General features: G+C 35.6%; 1 protein-coding gene across 2 annotated transcripts in view; it reads left to right on the forward strand.

The window, feature by feature from the left end:
* LAMA2 (laminin subunit alpha 2) overlaps window positions 1-22,434 on the forward strand; it is a 625,547-nt gene that overhangs the window by 373,267 nt on the left and 229,846 nt on the right. For both annotated transcript variants that reach the window (XM_055263701.2, XM_055263709.2), the window contains exons 17-19: window positions 2,618-2,745; window positions 12,072-12,158; window positions 19,834-20,045. In XM_055263701.2, the coding sequence (XP_055119676.2) occupies window positions 2,618-2,745; window positions 12,072-12,158; window positions 19,834-20,045 (427 nt within the window). The remainder of the gene's footprint in view (window positions 1-2,617; window positions 2,746-12,071; window positions 12,159-19,833; window positions 20,046-22,434) is intronic.

Here is a 22,434-nt window from a genome sequence, read left to right on the forward strand (position 1 = left end):
ATATCATACTCTCATTTCCCTGAAGAATTTAAGGCGGACTCTGTTATCTGTAATTCTTAATGTTCTATCTTTCTCTTGCTCATTTTCTCCCATTTCTCTTCTACTTAAAAGCTTCTGGGAAAAATCCAAAATGAAAATTCAGGGCTTTTGTTTCAGTGTAATTTGGCATTTCGGTTTATTGATGCTCTTTCTCTTTTCTCTATATAAGATTTTGTTTAATTGCATTGCATTATAAAGCATGAGAGCCTTAATTTGTGGATCAGTAGATTTTTGACATGACATTTTTATGAATAGAAAGACTAAGTGATTTTCATTTTAATTATGCCATAAGTCTTTTAAAACGTACTTTGGGAAAAATATTGGGTTACCTTTAAACACTTTACTAACATGCAGTAGGAAATAATACTCAGCCCAAAACTGACATGGAATTGTTTTACTTACCCTAAGAAGACAAAAATAAGTATGTCATAATACCAAACTCATAATGTTCCCTATAGTCATATTTCATGTTGAATTCATTAGGATAAAATCAAATCAAATTTTCATGCTGAATTCATTAGGATGAAAGCAAATTAGCCCATTTGGTGATGTGATATTTCTAAAACTTTTTTAACTAATAAAACAGTGTCATTCAGCATAATTTTGAGAGAAAGAAGGGAGAGAACAGACCCTACTAATGACACCTAGTTTACTAATTTTGTTTCATGAACAGAGAGATATGAGGTCTCCTTCAAATAAGAGAGTGATCTGGAGGAAACAGTGGACATCTTGATGATAAAGACAGAGTCTGATGTTTCCTGAATTTTCCATCATAGCTAGTAAATAAGTAATCATGTAGGATATACTGACTTTCATGTGCCCTTTCTTCAAAATAGTATTGATAACTAAGTGCTGATATTCCATTTTGAGTATATGGGTTCTGATATAATACACAAAGAGAAGAATATTTGAATGTTGCTCATCAAGGGCATTCTTACTGTTCAGTTGACCCTGCATTTTAGCTTCTTGTTTGTTTTTCATGGTTTTTACCCAGCATTAAATAGCATGGTTTTTACCATGAAAAATAAATTTATAAATTTATAAAGCTTAGCTTGCTTTAAAATTTGATTATAAATTATCTGAAAAATATTTTTGGCACCAGAACAAAATCTAAACTTCTGCAATAGTGTAGGTCTATATTAAAAAGACATTTTAACTCAAAGTGCATTTGAAGTAAGCCAGGAAGTATTCAATGTCACATGGAAAGATTGCATGCTTGCTTCTTCTCATGGTTCTTGTGATATGTAATGTGAGCAAAATTTTGTAAAGCACTTTTGTAACAGGACACCTGTAAAAATAACCAATCCATCAGAGTGAGTGAAGCTTCCATCTTTTTGTTTTGATTTCCGTTATATAGGTTGTCTGATGCAGTTTTCTGGTTTCCACTCCAAAAGTACTTGAGTTTTAAGATGATTTTTATTTAATGAAACATGACATTAGAAAATGTAAGAACTACATGTTATTTCTCTTTTAAATCAATAATTGGAAATAAAAAACCCTCTCAATTATGCAAGATTTTCAGTTGAATGTTAGAAATACCATTTTCAACATGTTTAAGGCAAAATTAATTTTTGATTCAATTTTTTAAAACCCTTAAGTATTTGAAGACATAATTTTAGTTGTATCAGTGAGATAACATGCAAATAATTTTACAAAAAAACAAACAATTCTTTAGTAATAGCTTAGTTTAGCTAAACTTAAAAATTGAAAGGAAGTAAAACAAAAATCAAATCGAGGAAAAATCTTTCTTCAAATGGATCTTTTAATGCACATTAAATCCCAATATACTGCATTATTAAGGCAACTATTCATAGTGAAGCTGACCTTAATGCTATCTTTTAAAAAGTTTTGTTAAAAATAAATTTGAGAAAGAATTTTAAATAACTTAGAGAAAAGCCTGTTTTCAAATATCACGTTACTACAGAAATACATATTCACATTTAGTTGATGAAACTGGCATGTGATGTTTAAAATTTTTAATTTTCTCAATGTTTAATTATGAGTCAAGTAAGCTTCTCACAGATGTAATATAGTAGTGCATTGTCCAAACCATCAGAGTCCACTGAGGCCGAAATTAATGTCTGAGCTAAGAGGGCATAGCCCCGGAGGATTTGTATGATTAGCCACAGTTCCCATTAAATCAGCAATTTCAAGCTGAACAATTGATTTTTACCTAGAATCAGCTACAATTTCCATTAAACATATGTTATTAGTGCTCTATGACTACACACACACACACACACACACACACACACACACATGCTCGCGCGTGCAATATCATGTATTTTCTTAAGGAAAATAAAGAAAAAATGAAGTAAGATTTGCATAATGAAAAACATTAAAATGAATTTCAATCATCTTTTTGTAAGTATGCATATGCTGAAACTACTGTGTTGTTTATAAGCTAGATATTAAATTAACTTTCAGTGCTATTTCCCTGCTGTAAAATTGACCATTTAACATGGAAAAATTGTTCTTGCTGGCAGGGAGCAGACTAATGACTTCGTAGACCTATTTTTGGCAAAATGTTGATCCCTGACACCCAAATAATAAACTCTGGTGCTCATTTCTTTCTCAGAACTGTAAGGATCACACAGGTGGCCCATACTGTGATAAATGTCTTCCTGGTTTCTATGGCGATCCTACTAAAGGAACCCCTGAAGACTGTCAACCTTGTGCCTGTCCACTCAATATCCCATCCAATAAGTAAGTAACAAACTTACCCCTTGAATAAGTTCAGCATCCATTTCTGCAAGTACACTTTTCATAGCAAATATACACTTCCTCTTATCCCATGTAAATAAATAATAAACACAGACATGAATTTTTTCAGGAAAATAATACGAATTTTTTCAAACCTAAGCTATTTAAAACTATGAGGATTTCTAAGAATTTGTAATTTTTTTAGCTCTAGTTTTGGTGATTTAATTTCTAAGAGTAGAACTCAAATAGAATTTCTACACCAATTCCAAAGAACATAAATATTTTATACAAACACATACATGTGCATGCATGTACACACCTACACACAGACACATACCCATCTTCATACCTTAATAAAAGGATACAAATACAGCTAATTTGGGTTCTACCCATACACTATTTTTTTGTGAATCTTGGACAAGTCATAAACCTCTCAAAAAGTAAAATGAAGGGACTGATTTAACTGACTTTTAAGCACCCATTCTATCCCTTCTTTTTAGAAAAATTCGTTGCTCACCTAGAACAACCACCTCTTAGAGCAGATTTAAGAAAACAAACAACAACAAGAAAGAACGCTTTACTTCCTCATTTCCTTACCTTTTAGGGGAATGCTATATCTGGCCACTTGAATTCACATTCCCTCAGGGCAGCCATCTCTCAGTAAACAGCTAAGCACACCCCAACCAAAAATGTTGTTTTGTTTTTAAGTTGGGATACTGTGTTGAATAAAAATCAACAATTTTTACTCAAAAGTGATTATAAATAACTATACTTTTAAATAAAAGGAAATTCTTTTCTGAAGAACTCTCTTAAAGGTGAGCTTAGGGCTTAATAAAGTTCAAATCGTATTGTACAGTTTCCAGCTATCTCTAGGCACTGTGACAACACTGACGGAGCAAAAATTTTCAATGATCTTGAAGGGAAATCTGTCAGCTATAGTCTTTTAATGTGAAGATGTGATCAAGTAGGTCATACTTCAAACTCTTACTCAGAATGCACTAATTAAAATGGTCTTTTGTTAGATTCGATGAATACTGTAAGCTAAAGACTTTGAGATAATTCTAACATTAAGTTTAAATGTTCTCCTTGGAACTGTGCTTCCTACTGTTAATCCACATGAAATCCTTATCCTCCCAATGACCTTCTTTACTCAGAATTTTTTACCTTACTCATTGTTTGGAAAAGAAGAGAAAGCACTACTATTTAATAAAAGCAGACTACTATATTCTAGGCCAAACACTATATTTGGTATTATTTCACCTTCAACTATAACTCAGTAAGGTAGATATTATTATCCTCATTGTATAGATTAAGAAATGAAGGCCATCAGTAGAAAAATGGCATTATGGTGCCAATTCTAGAGCCAGACTCTTTGGTTTAAGTGCTGAGTTCCATACTTTCCAGCTGTGCAACTTTAGGCAAGTCACTGAAACTCTCTGTGCCTCAATTCTGTCATCATTAGTTATAATAATAGGACTCTCATAGGGTTGATGTGGGAAAGACATAATTAAAATGTGTAAACCATCTGAACTGTGACTGGATATGATGAACCCAATCTAAGAGCTGATTGTTATTAACCTGCTCAGAGTCATAAAGCATTAAAGTGTCAGAGCTGGAATTTTAGTTTTAAAATCCATGTGCTTTCCAAATCTCTATGGTCTACAATGAAGACTTCTATAAAAAAAAAAATACACACTGCATTTTAAGTGATAACACTAAAAGCAATAATTAATTCATTGGATAAGTCAATTTATCTAGCAAAGTTTTGAGAAAATAAGACATTGGTTGAATGCAGGTGTCCTCAACCATCTACGGCCTGTTAGGAACTGGGCCGCCTAGCAGGAAGTGAGTCGTGGGCATTACTACCTGAGCTCCGCCTCCTAACAGATCAGGCAGGCATTAGATTCTCATAGCAGCTCGAACCCTATTGCGAACTGCACCCCCGAGGGATCTAGGTTGCATGCTGCTTATGAGAGTCTAACTAATGCCTGATGATCTGACGTGGAACAGTGTTATCCCAAAACTCCTCCCCTGCGTCTGTGGAAAAATTGTCTCCAACAAAATGAGTACCTGGTGCCAAAAATGTTGGGGACCACTGGTTAATGTATAGTAGTGATCATTTCCAGGGCCTAAGGCATCAGCCTAAATGGGCTCAAAACTGGAGATTCTTTAACAACCAAGGATGTTAGAGAAGAGGAAGAAGGCAAGAGAGAAACCTGTTGGAAAATAATTAATATAGGAGAACAAATGAAATATATTCCTTCATAATTAAAGGCTACTCAAGCCTATGATAGTCATAACATGATACAAAACCTGCACTTTGGTATATATGCGAAGGGTTAGATCACTCAGTGGAAGACCTACTCGTTTGCCATGGCTGAATGGCATTCTCTTAACCATCTTCATTTACATGAAACTCATTGTTCATGACTAACTTGCATTTGAGGAAAGCAAAAGGATTGCATCTGGCCACTGGTATTGCATCTCCTTCTCAGCCAAGATGTCATGAACATTAGCACCACTATCAATCCAGCAGAGCTGGCTGCCCATTGCACCACATGAATTCCAGCTGAATACATATTAGAATTATATAATTGATTGAATATGTAAACCCTATGGATTTACCCTCAAGTCTGACCAACATTACTATAAATGCAGAGGAAACAGGGAGATAATTTTGCTTGGATAATTATAGGCATTCATGACCCATTGTTGTCTCTTTATTTGTTGTGCATTTACTTGGATAATGGGTTCTAATTGTTGTTACTGAAAAAGAAAGAAAGTCTGCAAGCATTAAAACACAATCCATCAGTGCCAAAGGGATTGGGGTTCCAGTGTCCAATAATGTTATTTCCTAAAAGATGTGTATTCCAATTTGGTATAATTATGTTGATCCTGATTTTTAAAAATGCATATAACACAGTGATAACAATACCAGTAACACCAAGTATTTAATGATTCTTTCATTTTCAAAGTGCTTTCACTTAGAGTAATTAATAATTATTAGTAAATATTAATTAGCAAATTATCAAATATTAATATAAAATATTAAAATTAGCAAATTACTAAATAATAATTTTACTTTTAGTAGTAGAATTGGGACTAGAGTAGCAATCTATTTTAAATTCCAGCTTTCGATGTGGCATTTTAACAAGTAGAAAGAGAGGGCAGTGATAATTCACTTAGTTTATAAATCCTAGAAGTTTTGTGAGAGGGTTATAATGTCTTTTACATTTAAAACAATTTTACATTTAAAACAACTAGAAAATTATCATAGTTTAGCTGCACAACTGTGAAGAGAAAAATCCATTTTCATCCAACAACCTGAAATGTTTAAAAAAAAATCACTAAACAAGATACTTAATGACCTAGGGAAACTACCTTTTTAAAAAGGTTTTATAAAAAACATTACTGTTATAATGTGAGCTAGAAACTCTGACATATGAATTGAATATTTGCATATAATCATGAAGATGGGATTTTAATTTCCATGGGTTATTCAGAGAAAAAAAAAAAGGGGGGGGAGCTAAAGGTTGCCACAACCTTCAAGGGAAGTCTAAAGCTTAGTGATAGTTTTACCTTGGTGATTTATCTATTTAATCCCTGGTCATAAATCTTATAGATCACAAGCATTTTGGCTCCAAATTTCTTAGATAATATTGCTAAATAAATCAAATATGTAAGAAGATGGAGATAGATTGGTATAATTATTATGATGTATGAATACAGAGAAGCATATAATATTTAAATGATACATATATATCAACTTCATCAACTATTTACGGTGATCACTGTGCTTGGCCTTCTCATCTTGTTGATGTATATATTCTAGCTATAGATTGTAACTAGGCAGTAAAATTTATCTGGAGAGAAGCAAATAACAATGTAACTATTTCAAATCTTTATATTCATTAATTTTTGACATCACATAGCTTATAGGTTAAATAAAATATGAAAGAGATATGTGAATCTCTGCCTTTGAATACTTAGGATGTGTTTGAATATATAATATTATTGAAGTTGTTATAGAGTTTCATCAGTTATATAATAAACTATATTATTGGCACAAGGCTGGACAGAGACAGGCCCTCAATAAGTTCTATCTACTATTATCATTGTAAACACTAGTGGTTTGTGTGGGTCAGGAATGCTGAAATTCAAGTTTTTGAAAGAATGAAACTCAAATTCGAGTTGACCTTTGGGCTCATTCAATAGATTGTTTGAATGCACATTGTTACAATTAATATAGAGAAATATATTCCAAGACAATAGGTAAACTTAAGGAAACTTTCAATTCAACCATATTCTCTAGAAAATTGAGAATGCTCTAGATGTTTTAGTGCTCTTTCCTACACATTGTTTTACGTCCACATGGGAGATTAGGATGGGTCTTCCTGGTTCCATATACCAAAGGAAAAAACTAAAGTTCAGAGAAATTAAGTGCCTTGATAGTGATTATACAGCTTGCTTGTGGCAGAACCAATATTGGAGCTCATATATTTTGTCTCACCTCTCTGTGCTTCTTCCAATGGGGCTACAGTAATAGAAACAATTACAGAAACATTGAAAAGAAGCAAAAAAAATCAATAGAATTTAATATCAGACAAACTGTAAATGTTCACTGTAAAAATCAGTAAATCCTCACTGTTTGGCAAGAGTTATGTTAATTAACTATGCTACATAGTTACAGTTACATCAACAGCTATGTTAATGTAAGGGACTAAAGCAGGATGAGAAACCTGCAGATTTAATTCTTTATTAACTAAATACCTTTAACGTTAAATCAACATACCTTAATTTGTTTAAAAATTTGTAAAAAAAAAAAGGAAAGTTTTTAAAAAATTAATAAATTGTATCTATAATTTATTATGACACTATGCTGTCATACTTTTTCAGTATAAAAGGGTTTATCAAATCAATCATATTATTCCATTTTGCAGAATGGGAAACAGGTTTAGAGAAATATATCGTTCAAAGACATACTTAGAAAATAAATCAAGTCTAATTAAAAAATGTAATTGTGGAGATTAAATCAGATTTCATAGTACTTAAAGGTAATTAAAGAAATAAGTGTTTGCTTAATGATTCTCCTGAGAATAAGTAGGAGAGATCATTGAACTGAAGAAGAAAAACTTAGAAACTTCAGAAATTTATGAAGCTAACACCAAAATCATGAAGTAAATGAATTTTTTCTTTTCCTCCTCTTCCTCTCAGTCCCTGCCCCTTTTCAGTTACGTGTGAATATTCTCATTACACTCATCTCCAGCTTCTCCACTGACACTGTGTAGCCACTCAAAATGGTTTCTCTTATCCTACCCAACTGTTCAAGATAATAATTAGTTGAAAGCAGTCCTGATCCCCTGTCGTGTATGCAAATACAAAACATGCCCTGATTTTCTAACCCTAATGATGGAAGTTTTAATTTTATACCCATGATTAAAGGAGTGCTTGTTTTATATCACATACAATCCCAAGAAGCAATTCATTATGTTTTATTTCAAATGCATGACAGTTAAAGACACACAAAATATTCTCACACATTGACTTAATATGTGTTTAATTTTATTTTAGAGTATTGGATTAACTCTCTGTGGGAGCATTTTACGTTAGAACTGAATCTCAGGACCCACAGGAGAACTTTCCCTAATGTCTGATAATCAGGAATTGTTGAGCTTCTATTGAGCAATTGTTTTGCTTTTGGCTTCTGGCTGCTCTGAATCAGGCCAGATGCCAGCAGGGATGGGGAGAAATTCTACCCAAAATCCGGTGGGTACAGAAACACATCTACTCATGCCTAATAATTTTTTAATTTGTTTCACTCCTAGGACTTTGGTCTACCTGATGCTTTCCAAAAACTAACACAGATCCTCAGTCACCATTCCCAGTACATTATTCCCCTGCCCACCCTCTTTTCACCTGCTGGACAACCTTATTTACCTGTTGATTGTTCCCTTTTGCATTAGCTGTGAAAAACCTCAAAGCCAAATGTTGATCCACCATTATCAAATGAACACAGGTTATAACATGCATTTTGAATTCTAAATATACCCTTGAGTTTATCTTTTTTTTAGTATTTTTTTCTCTTTAACCTTGCTTTATTCTTAATAAACATATTTTGACAGATAGAATTAAATTCTTTTTAGAACAAGATTAATTGTTTCTGTATGTATGCATTCACCTACATAAACATATATAGATTGTTGACATAGTCACATGTATACACATGTATGTACACATATATATGCATACATATATACATGCTCATAAGTAGATCATTACAAAAATAAAAGTATATATTCAGCCATTAAGAGGGATTATTTTCATGTCCAGCTTTTTATTGGTTATCCCAATAACAGCTTCCCTTCCTCGCCTGTTTGTGGAAAATGCCTGCTGCTCTTGGCTTTCTCGTGTTTCCTGTGGCGTGGTTTGGATAATCCAGGATGAAGAACATTTTCTGCTGGTGTGGAGCTAGCCAAATAGAGTTAAATGACATAATCTTGGAATCACTTGAGGTCAATGATGATCTCACAATTTCCTCTTTGTGTCACCGAACAATTAGCTTCATGTCTTGGCCAAAATCAGTTCTAAGTCACTGCATTTGCCAATGCAAATTCTGTAGACGTTTTTTATTGTGCATGTTTATTTCCCACTCTAATTTTATTTTTGTTGTTGAATACCATCTTCTGCCGTAGCTGTAACTGCAATTATAGCAATAAGAGAGTGAATCTTCAGTTTATGTTGTTGAAAGAATATCAAAGCACAAATACAGATATATTTTATGAGAAAGTTTTATTTGGATGCATTATGTCGAGTATCTATATTACTAGAAACTTAAACTTACTTAATTCTTACCAGTAGGTTTCAATGACAATTGGTTATAGGAAGAAGAGAATATCACACTAAGAATCTAAAGTCCTAGATCCCATACTAAATTCTCCTGGAAATTTTGTATATGACCTTGGTTAAGAAAAACTGTGCCTGCCCCAACCAGCTCATAGGATTTTGTGAAACTGGTGATAAAATTGTAAAAGTGTTCTAAACTGTAAGGAGCTAGTCAAATCTAACATATTTTTATTGCCTAATTTTTTCTTGAAAAAGTGTTGATTTTTGTCAGTGAGCACCTTTTACTTTACTTATGTTGGTTTTAACTGACATGTGAGTGTATTTAAGAATCTGAAATCTATTTTATGAATAGCTTTAAAGTGTCAAGGCCAGGTGCAATGGCTCATGCCTGTAATCCTAGCACTTTGGGAAGCCAAGGCAGGTGGATCACTTGAGGTCAGGAGTTCAAGACCAGCCTGGCCAATATGGTGAGACCCCATTTCTACTAAAAATACAAAAATGAGCCAGGCCTGGTAGCACCTGCTTGCAATCCCAGCTACTCAGGAGGCCGAGATATGAGAATTGCTTGAACCCAGTAGGCAGAAGTTTCAGTGAGCCAAGATCACGCCACTGCACTCCAGCCTGGGCAACAGAGCAAGACTCTGTCTCAAATAAAATAAAATATTTTTAAAAAATGTCAGAAGCCTTGTCAACCACCACTGACAAGAGTTATGATAAACTGATTTAGGATTATAAAAAATAATTGGTATGGTTTTCTTTCAATCAGTGTAGTCCCACAGAGGTGGGAAACCCAGGGCTTCCGGTTGGAGTCAGTTTCTCAGCAGATGAGATAGTTACAGAATGCCAGGTTTCAAAGAAGACATATATATGCTACAGAGATTGGTCAAAATGCAGTTCTCACTTTTATGTCTGAAAACAATAACAGCAAATCACTGGATGTGGATGAGAGGAAATCCTTTTTTTTTAATTATTTTAACCTGTGCATCTTCAGTGCAATCACAATCCTGTCAAGAAAATCACCCATAGTGAACTGTCTTTGGGTACAGGATGCTTTATAAAAGGAGGTTCTTTACTCGCAGTGCACACACGGGGTATGTCTTGTCTGCTGTTCATGACAGCTACCAGAACTCCTTAATGTGGAATCTTTGATCCAGATAATATTTATAAATTCAAAGCATCCCAGACCAGGCTTTATCTCCTTGACCCAGCAGATTCATTTAGACTTTCCACTGAGTTGAAATGTTTAAAATGATAGACTTACCTGGTCCTAATATCTTGCTAGTATCCCAAAAATAGGAAGAACTATTAAATCTTTACAGAACTACCCTGAGTTAAGCCAGAGAAATATTATTCAGAAATAGTGTTCATGATCTGATCTGCACCAAAGTTGAGAAAGTATTTCAAAGTAATTCAAGTGTCAGGAGCAGGATGAAATCAGGACTTGCAATGTTTAATTTGTTGTTATTTCTTTAATTCATTTAGCCATCAAGCAAGTCTCTATTGAATTGCCCTGTCATATATAATAGAAAATAAACCTACTTAGGGAAAACATAATAGAAAGATTAATTGAGGGCATTTCCGTTTAAAATGGTAGCTCATCAGACCTTACAGAATTCAAAATGGTTGATGGCCCTTCAGAGAGCCAGTCAAGAATCGCATTACCGTGTGTCAGTCTTGGGGTAGGGGTTCATGTATGAGAGGTCCCTCTCACAAGGCAAGCATGGCTGCAGTGAAACATGTTGTTGAAGGCTAAAGCTAGCACCTGAGTTCTCTGTTGGTTCTTCATCTGGTGTTCAGCTCTATTACTTCAGACCCAAATTAGAAACATGTGCAAAGAGAGAAGTGAACTTTAAAACATACCAGAAGCTATGAGATGGCAAGGTTGCTTTTGTTTGGTTAGGTTTATGATAAGTTTAGGTAGAATATGCACACTTGATCTCTTCTGAAAGCTTTCCCGAGGATCCCATCAGTGTGAGGGCATACCTGCAAGGAAGCACATGCCGCAGCCTGCGCACAGGCACGCCCCACTATGGCAGTAGCTGAAGAAGGAGGCACTGCTACCACCACTACCACATACTGAGATTTCCAAAATTGCTAGCTAATTTCTCCAGGCTGCTTCAAATTCAGAGGGATTTGGCTACAGAAGAAAGTATGTGAGGCTGCATATGTGCCAGGCCTGGAGGAATTTCTAAAAAGCAGCTGTATATTTCCACTTGTTACTGATGATCACGACCCAGAGCAGTCGAAAGTCAGTTAATAACATGTCACAGGGATACTGCTCTCCATTGGGCTATATTCACGTCTGCAGAAATAGCAATGTCACTTCATCCTCCATTGCAGACGCTAATCTCCGTCTCTGGGGCGAGAATGACCAGCCTGTAGTCTTTGGTCAGAGCAGTGGTGGAGAGAGAGAAATGAGAAAATGCTAATGACTTTGTGTATGTGCTTCTTCCTTGTCCCTGTTTTCCGCACCAACATCAACATAGCTTTAGCCCAACGTGCCATTTAGACCGGAGTCTTGGATTGATCTGTGATGGATGCCCTGTCGGGTACACAGGACCACGCTGTGAGAGGTAAGCGTGTACTACACTGTCTTGCAAAATGATTTCTACCTTGGGAGTTATAAAACCACAGATACAATCATCCTTTGCATCATCCTTTGGAGAAAAATGGCCACACTCAATGAGGTGAAATAAAGTTTCTCAACACACTTGTCAAACAAATGCATTATATTTTGTAATTTATTTATTTTTCAGAAATTGCTTCATAAATCTTCATTCACTCAGAGAATATCTGATTAATGTTTTAATCTTGAAGGTTAAGTATTAACCTACAATCTTTGTAGAAAGTATTGCTCAAGTGGAAAGTCATGCACTTTAAGATTTATCTTGCTGTCTATGTAGGTACCATTTATTTTTCATAATTAGCTTTTTGTCCTTAAAATGTAGCTTAAATGCATAGTTCATAGTTCAGCAAGTGGTTCATAATTTACTTTAAATATACTTGAAAATAGAAACAAAATGTAATTTATTATCATGATTTATATCCTCTTCTAATTACTTCTAAACCAGTATTTTAATTCCTGTTGATTTTACTGGGTTGCTTTGCAGTGGAAACAAGAGTATTATTTTTTTTTTTTTTTTTTTTTTTTTTTTTTTTGAGACGGAGTCTCGCTCTGTCACCCAGGCTGGAGTACAGTGGTGCGATCTCCGCTCACTGCAAGCTCCGCCTCCCGGGTTCACGCCATTCTCCTGCCTCAGCCTCTCCGAGTAGCTGGGACTACAGGCGTCCGCCACCACGCCCGGCTAATTTTTTTTGTATTTTTAGTAGAGACGGGGTTTCACCGTGGTCTCGATCTCCTGACCTCGTGATCCGCCCGCCTCGGCCTCCCAAAGTGCTGGGATTACAAGCGTGAGCCACCGCGCCCGGCCAAGAGTATTATTTTATGTAATTTGTGTGATTATATTTCCTCCCGAAATGTTTTTGAAGAAATAATTCTTCTATATATTCAGCCTCAGCATAAAAATGATACAAACTTCCCCCTTGACATCATTGCCAAAAACAAAAACCTCCCTCTGGTTTCAGCACTGGAAATAGTCCCTGCTGCTACCCTTCCTGGGAGGGAGGGGTGCAAAGGAAGTGACCTGCTTTCACTCATTATCACTGAGGCTAACCCTGAAGAGGGCTGTTTCTGCCCGTCTTTTCCTGTCATCTTGGCAGCTATCACCCCTGTTTCAACCAAGATGCATAAAATTAATGAAGCAGGAGCCTATCACCCAGAGAGAATTTAGCTAGCAACTAGCAGTCTGTGGACAAAGTGCCAATGACAGTTCCTAGCAGTAACAAGTACTATTTGTGAGTATGGAAGCATCTGTAAATTAGGAATGGAAGAAAAAAAAAATGAGACAAGCAGCATTTATTTGCAATCAAGAAACTAGATATCTTTAATTGTGTGTGTGTGTCTGTGTGTGTGTTTAAAGAAAGGCATGTGCATATTACTTACTATAATAGGAGAACGTATCATTGCCAAGACAGATTTACATCAAGTGCCTAAACCCCCCAGTTCACTACAGGCAACCTTTTTTTAGCAACTGGAAAATGACAGCTGCTCTGTCATACAAGGCTATTAAATCCACTTATCTAGGTGAGCATTATCTCTGATGTATTTATATTGCTTTACTTTATGTACTATACTCCCTATACATGTTAGACAATAGTTTCTGAACCATCTATAATTTAAAACCCTACATTTTATTTAACATCTGTTTAGCAACTACCACGTGCTGGGTACAGGGCTAGACATTGGATATAAATAGATGCATTTTCCCATCCTTGCCCTCAGCACCTCACATCTTTCTTTAATGCAAGTGAGGATGGTTGCTTGTATTCTTGGGAGAATTCTATTTGAATAGTAAAAATCACCAAGGAGAGAAATACCTGACAGAAAGTATGATTTCGTGTCTAAAATCTGTATTAATCTGATTCCGAAGATGGCAACATGCATAGCAGTGTAATGAATGCCATATCTAATCTCCAGCTCAAGTTTTTCCACAGTTGATACCATATTTTTCTAGCCAGAATTTAGATTAGGGTTTTCTAGGAATATTTAAGATTTATAATTTCATTGTATTTATGTAAGCCAAAAGAACCCCTTAGATAGATCTAAAATATGAGGGAAACATTTTTTGTTTGAGATGTGCCTGTTGAAGTAGAAGAGAGGGAAGATAAGGGTCAGGGTAAGGAGGAGATACTGGTTGCATTAAAAATCTTGTAATCAAAACCATTCTGTAAGTGATTTATGTGATCAGCTTATGCACATCATCTAAATAAGACCAGAATTTAAAAACTAAAGCAACATTTCCCAAATTGTAGATGTTCCTGGAATAAAGAAGTCTGTGATCACATAAGTTTGGGAAGCATCCATTTGCATGTTAAAAGTTCTGGCATGTCCTACAGTGTGTAATTAAGAAATCTGTTCAATTTGTTTAGCTCAGCATTTCCTAAACTTATGTGGCCATAAACCCTCTGCTTTAACTATATAGCAAGAATATATCTCAGACTACAGCTCAGGTGGGACAAGAATTATAACTTTACAGTCTTTATCACAATTTAATTTCTATTTTGAGACCCCTTTCTCCATATGTGGGACCTGTGAGGTCTTAGAAACATAATCTGAGCCCATTTCAAGTTGTTTTCTTCTCCTCTATCCAAGCTTGAATCAAAGTTCTATTAAGCTTACCTAGTACCAAAGGCCTTATATGCAAGGGTAGAGGGGAGGGTATAATGTCTGTGTGTATGTGTTGAGCAAGGGGACGTGTGATAGGGCCAGCCAATGCTGAGTATTTCACCCAAGCATGTTTCTGCTGACTTATGCCTTTTTCTCTGTCTTCCTAATTACCTTTCCTTTCAGGTCTAGAAAGTCTCTCAACTACTTTCATTCCATTCTTGGAGGCACAGGAATCGTTCAGCCTCTTTCATTCCATGCTAAGACCCACCGACATCTCTACCATCGTCATTTTTCCATCTGCCTTTCCAACTCCATCCCATTTTCTATTTGAAAAAGGATGAGCTACATTTGTGGAACTGGTGTTCCACAGAGCTCGGGGTCTGGCAGATTCCTATGTCTCTGCCTTTTGCCCTGTCAAATCCCTTCATTCAGACATGTAGCACAAGATGGCCTTGCTTCTTGAATCGAGGGGGTGAAGAAAAACAGTGAACAGGGGAATGGCCAAACAAGATACAACAAAACATGGACTGGTATTCTGTCACAAGTAGAACACTAGTTACAGCTTGGAAAACATTCACTTAGGGCCAAAACACCACTATTTTTGAGGTATCACTGCTTTGCTGGGAAATGACTTAAATAAAGGAAAAAGAAGAGTCAGAGAGTGAAGGGAGAAGGTATTCATGATGATACCTTTGCTAAGATTCTAGACTTTTATCATCTGGACAAGAGGAGAACAAGAATAACAAAGAGACGAATCTTGAAGGGCTAAAAGGGATTAAGTAAGCAGTGGAATATCAAGAGCAATTAAAAAGACTATTGAGCTAAAAGTGAGTTAAATGCTGAGGATACCTGCCTGATCGGACACTAAGTTACTTTCAGAATAAGTTTGTAACCTGAGCAACATGTCATACATTATGGAGAAGGCATTTCAAAAAGACAGGCAAGTTCATCTGGTGGATGCTATAGGACAACATGAAACTTAATGGGATACATAGACTTCTTAGGCCCTCCCCGCTCTCCAGCTGGCAAATTTTTAACAACTCCTCCTTAAGTGATGAGAGAGGGGTCAAAAGCCAGGACTAATCTCACAATTGCCACTGAAAATGTGGAAGGTATTTGAATCTAATTGCTTAATATTTTGAAAATTCATCTACAGTTTTATCCCCAAGATTCATACTAGATACCAAAGAAATTCCTTTTTGTTTCTTAAATTTCATTTCCAAAATCCCATTTAGATTTTGTCTGCTTCAGAATGTCTGAATTCGAATCAAGCCTAATCACCCCTCTGATTACTATACTCATGAGACCTTCTATTCACTTCTGAGTCTCTTTGTGCCTTTGGGTCCTGAATGCAGAGCGTGGGCTACAGAAATAACAGAGGAGGGGCAGTTATACCTACTTGTAGTACCGTTAGCAAAATTGTGACTCCAATTGAGGTGTCAAGAGGCCACTCATATGTGGTTGTGCAGTTTCTACACTGCACAAAGGCACTCAGGGAAGGGGAAGATTGAGGGCTTGAATCCAGTTTGCCCTCTTCTTTTCCATGAAGTTCCTGGGTGTCTAGTCTCTTTACTTTTTCTGCATATGTCTAGAGAGGACACTTTCTTCCAACTTGCAAAAGGCACCACTTGAGCAGGGAAACACTCTCAGTCTTTTGCTGATTATGTCAAATGGGAGGAAGTAAGAATACAGCGTTACAGCCACGCCTCTTTATACAGCAGCCACGCTCTTCTGTGTCTTTGCCAATACTGTTCCCTCTGCCTGGAAGATTGCAGCCCTTTCACTCCTCCACCCGAGACTAATCCCTGTTCAGCTCTCAAAAGTCGGCACTATCATCTTGAAAATGTCCTTGATTAGGCCTAATCTGAGTTGGTTGCCCTTTTCTGTGCTGCCATAATAGCATTTGCATATCTCCAGTTGTTCTACTGCTACATTTTAAAATGTGTGTTCATTCTCCATGGACTGTAGTATGAAGACTACCTTATTTGTATTAGTACTGTGTAAAAGTGCTCAGCTGATTTTTTTTTTAATGGGGTGGGAGAAACAAGAGCTTTTCTAATTTGCTTGGCTAGATTAAGCTAGCATTATATTGTTTCATTGTTTTCAGTGTATAGATAATAGAAATGTAGGCCATGATTTTAGCCAAAAGTTGCTGAAAAAATGATGGGGCGGAATAAGATAAAAGTCTCATCAGTGCGGTTGCTTTCTTCTCATTGTTGCTTCTCTGCACGTCCGCTCTTTTTCTACCTCTCCCTCTCTCTCTTCCTCTCTCCCTCCCTCCCTCTAACATTGTTCCTAAATTATCAATAGCAGCAAGTGTAACAAATAACTGCATGTGTTATCTGGAGTCTTATTTACATTTAAGCGGTCCTTTTTCAAAATATTGCAATTTGATTTGAAAAAGTTAACAGATGTGGAAAGGAACAATGCCTTTGTTATGTCAAGATGTCCGTTTCTAGCAAGGCATTCATTCGATAAACTATTTTTAAAATGCACTCATTCTGCCTTGCATATGAAAATGAGAGGGCTTGACATTTAACATTACAATTATTTTTGGTGGAGTGAAAAACCAAAGGACTGTGATTTAAACTAATTTTAATTAGGTGAATCCAACTTGATCAGACTCTTAACGCACTATTTTTATTAATAAAAGTTATATGATTAGCAGTATTATATTCTCTGACCCTCAAATTACTTTTTAATTCCTAATGGAACACCTTCAGAAATCTCTAATACTGTTCTCTGTATAGAAACACACACCCATACACCAGTAATGTGCTGAAGTGCAGAAAACAGTCCCACTTTCAGTAACATGGCATATGAATTTTCTATCACATATATTCACAAATTTTCCTTACATGTCCTGCAAGAAAAAATAAATAAAAGACAGATTTATCTTTAGTTATTCTATTTAATTATAGTTATTTTCCTCCCGAAATGAGTTTTTTTTTATTATGGAGAATTTCAGTCTTATTAAGTGCTGTCTAAGTTAAGAAAAATTCCCAGAGCTCGTTATAGAAAGCCATCTCTCCTAAGGGCAATAAGTCATCTTGAGGAAAGTGAGCTGAAAATAATAGGTTTTCATTTGCTGTGATAATGATCATTGTATATCCTTATTCCAGTGGCACAAAGTCACTCTCTTAGTGGTAAACAAAATGAGATGTGAATATATGTGGATGTGATCATAAGCTCTGAATATTAAATAAGGCAAGAAGAATCAGGTTAAAATTCAAAAGAATCTTCTTCTTATCTTTATCAAATGCCTCTCTTGAAGGGATTTTGGGGGAATTTTATGCACTCAAATTTTATTGCGTATTTTATAATAGAGAATTAATGAACAATTATATCTGTGGTTGGCAATATTCTTCTAAACAGTATTTATACAACTCATAAGTGTATAAAATCTTTTGTGAATATAAGTAATTTCATTTTAAAAATTATGATAAAAGATCACATCTGTGAATTATAGTACCTAAGTACCTGTACATTTTCTAGAAAACTTAGAATCGTCAATGTATCTGCACCAAATTAATGACTCTGTCCCAGAATTGTGATTTGTTAAAGTACTCTCAATATAATGTACTGGATTTAAACCATTTTTATTTCAAATGGTAGAGAGCCTTTCTCTAAATAATGACTGCATATCTGTGAGTAGATGAGCATAAAAGTGGTGTACTACTGAGGAAATTATATTCTCCCACATTGTTTTTGATCCCCTTCAATTTTGACACTTGCTGCAAAAGACTTTATCTTGATAAGATGGCAAAGATAACAGAGCTAGCCTGACCATGAGATTCAGATGCCCTGTTCTGTTTCTCCTTTGGCAAATGTGGCTTAGTATAAAGTGTGAGCAAATGTCATTGAAAGAGAAGACAGAGCAGAATATAAATAGGCGCTGCCTATAAGGATGTTTCTGCACACCTGTAGCAGTAAGTTGCATTTTAAAACATAACATTTAGGTCAGAGAAAATTTGCTGCTATAGTTTTTAAAAATCTTCTTTGCCACGCCCTATAAACAAACTTTTGTTTTTCCAATAATATGTAAATAGTTTTTGGTAAGAATGAAAGAGAGAAAGAGAGAGAGAAAGAGCAAAGAAAGAAAGAAGAAAGAAAGAAAGGAAGAGAGAGAGAGGAAGGAAGGAAGGAAGGAAGTAAAGAAAGAAAGAGAGGAAGGAAGGAAGGAAGGAAGGAAGGAAGGAAGGAAGGAAGGAAGTAAAGAAAGAAAGAGGAAGGAAGGAAGGAAGGAGGGAGGGAGGGAGGGAGGGAAGGACAAAAGAAGGAAAGAAGGAAGGAAGGAAGGAAGAGAGAGAGAAAGAAAGAGAGAAAGACCTGGAGTTTGCTAATAGAGTTGGCAGGCACAGTTCAGTATCACCTTATGGCATATTCCCATAATATGCAGGCACGCTTTCTCAGACTTCCCTTTAGTAAAGCCTTCAATGAAAATTTGCCTCTGAATTCATATGCAAATACCTACAAATAGATTATTAATTCAGATATACCCACAGCTCCCACCCAATTAATAGGAATCTTCTGAGTCACAGTTTCTAGTTAATAAATTCTGAACTCTTATTACTGAATTTCCTTGCGAGTCTGTTTCCCCATAACAAGTTCTGGCTGCAACAACAACAAAAAATGTGAACCTTACATATTTGTAGAGAAAATAACCAACTGGAGTAGAGACATATGATTTGTTGTACTACAAAGGCTTTCCAACATGGACCTGGATTCCTCCAGAGTGCCAGCAGCAGATTCTTATTATGCTTTGGTCTCATTTTTAGTGCCAGTGACAAGACTATATTTTTTTTCAGGCTGAAATCTAATTACTAGTGGGCTGGCAGGATATCATCTTGTATCTACACTGCAGTTGTAGAAAAACATTTTTTTAATCACTTTGCGTTTGAGAAAAGGAACACTTAAAAGGAAAATCCATCATCCTGGGAGAAGGGTAGAATGAAAAATATGTAAACATTGCCCCAACTGAGGTCCCCCTAAAGGCTCACTGATGAAATTTCTTGCCTTAGGTGTGCGGAAGGCTATTTTGGACAACCCTCTGTACCTGGAGGATCATGTCAGCCATGCCAATGCAATGACAACCTTGACTTCTCCATCCCTGGCAGCTGTGACAGCTTGTCTGGCTCCTGTCTGATATGTAAACCAGGTACAACAGGCCGGTACTGTGAGCTCTGTGCTGATGGATATTTTGGAGACGCAGTTGATGCAAAGAACTGTCAGCGTAAGTCCTGAACTATTGATGCCCCTGACAGAATTGATGCATTGTACCTCAGAGTAGCCGATGAGTTCTTGAGTGTGGATTGAAGAGTAGGAAATTATGTGGAATACATGGTTGATAGATGCACAGAATATACAGAGTCTGCATATTCCAGAACATTTCCTTGTACTAAGAGTAAATCCTTTTAAAATTGCTGTGGTATTGAGGTGTCACTGTTTTCCAAATGATAAACATGTTTTTATTTACATGCGGAAGGAAGATTTTTTTAATGAACTTATGTCCACAGCAGGAAAGAAAAATTTGCATATTAAATAGACACCATGTATCTTTTTTTGTTGTTTATCTCAATTCTAATCACTTGCTTTAAATAATTTTTTCTGCCCATGATATTTCAGTAGTAGCCATCAGAAGGTGTTAATCAGTTATGCTTTCATATGTTAACTTTACAGTGTCGTATTTTGTAATAGGTATAAAATTCTGCCAATATTTTCACACATGGGCATTAGTCATTGTTGAATGATTAACCTCATTTTAGTTTCATAATAGTCATTTAAGGACTATTTCTAGAATGCTCTTTCAGTGTTTTCCTTCCACAAAATTAGCTACTCTAGGGCTTCATCCATATTAGTATAATACATTTCTCCCCTCTTTACCTTTTTAGCTGTATTAATACTACATAGAATTTCCAAATCCTTAATGTCAGTGGGATTATAATATGAAGGCGGATCTTGTTGCAGAAGATCAAATGGAATGTGAATCCAATGTTAGCATTTGGCCATCATCAGCTTCATCTACTATCATAACGTTTAAGCAGAGTAGGTTATGAGACCAGCCTATCCATTCATTTCTGTCAAATTTATGTGAGAGACTCTTCCAATTATTCAGGTGGGTCCCAGGACATGCAGAATTATAGAAACCACTGTAAATGTAGCCTATCATCAACTCTACTGTAAGCACCAAAGACCCAGAAGGGTACCCTAGTTCATTAAGAAATGTGTCTCTCTCATCACAGGTTTAGAAGATGAGTTCTAGCTTTTTGTTATTTAATAATGATAATTTGTTGAATCAAAACCAAATCACTCTCTGGACCAACTGGCACCTGTTAATATAACCTGTAAATTGATCTTTTTTTAAAGCAAAATTTCCAACAGCTCAGTGCCTTTAAACACTGGATTCTTGACAAATGTGTAAAATCATAGAGAGCCTAAGAAATTCTTCCTTTCCCACAGATCATCTGGGATCTACATTTTCTAGCTGTGTGCTCCTGAGCAAGACATTTGACCTCCTTGAGACACAGTTTTCTAGTCTACAAAAAGAGTCATGAATTTTCTGTGGGGACTAAAGGATTTGGCACATAGAGGGTATCCAGTGAGTTCCCAAGTCCTGGAGATGCTCACACATGGTAGCTGTCTTTGGTAGCAGTGCTCATAGTAGCTGTGCGTATCAGTTGTTCACCAGTGAATTTTAAGGCTAAGTTAGTCATTTACTGACATTTTATCCTGTCTTCCAATAACCCCCACCCCCATAAAGTTAGGGATATTATTCCACTTATTTTATTATGGTAAACTAGGGATCTGTGGCATGAAGTCTTAAGAACATAAAAAGAATGTGAGAATAAAAACATTTTGACCATTACCAGTTTTCATACTACTTGCCGTGAGTATAGATGTGATTATAATTTTTAATGCTGTTTGCCATATAATCACAATTAAAATTATAAGAAGCACATTTATTACTTATTTTTATAATTTTTCATGGATACAATGTCACTTCTATGCATAGGTGGTAAAACCTCAAGGAAAGAAAGTTCATGAAAATACATTATTTTGGTTACCTATAGATTTGTTCAAGAAAAGTACACCATTACAAAGAAATATATTTTGCATTTTAAATTTGTGTATATTGTTGGTGTCATATTTTTCCATTAAAATGACACTTTAGCAAAACTTTATATTGCTTTGTTATTTTTAAGATAACATTAATTAATTACCATCATATTTATGTTAAATTTAATTTTGTAGTTTACACTCTGAGAAAAAGTGCCTTCTAAAGTCTAAATAATTTGATATTTTTAAAATGTATGTATGATATGCATAAGAAACTTTCATAAAATAATAAAAGTATATACAAATTTGATAAATCAGATGAAAATGGATATTTAAAGGAAAAATTTTCAGCCTTTCCTTATATTTCAGCTATAGACTATCCGTAGGCTCTTTCAGTTTCTCAATGGCCCTTACTCTAGTATCCCCTTGGCAGACACTGAAGACAAACTTTGCTGGAAGATAAATTAAGCAGTTTTTAGAAAAGCAGTTGTTTATTTGTTTGTTTTTTAAAAGGAGAACCTAGAGCCAGGAGAATAAAATATTAGCATAGGCTGATAGAGTACCTG

The sequence above is a fragment of the Symphalangus syndactylus genome, chromosome 2 (genome assembly GCF_028878055.3).
Source record: "Symphalangus syndactylus isolate Jambi chromosome 2, NHGRI_mSymSyn1-v2.1_pri, whole genome shotgun sequence".
Classification (NCBI taxonomy): domain Eukaryota; kingdom Metazoa; phylum Chordata; class Mammalia; order Primates; family Hylobatidae; genus Symphalangus; species Symphalangus syndactylus.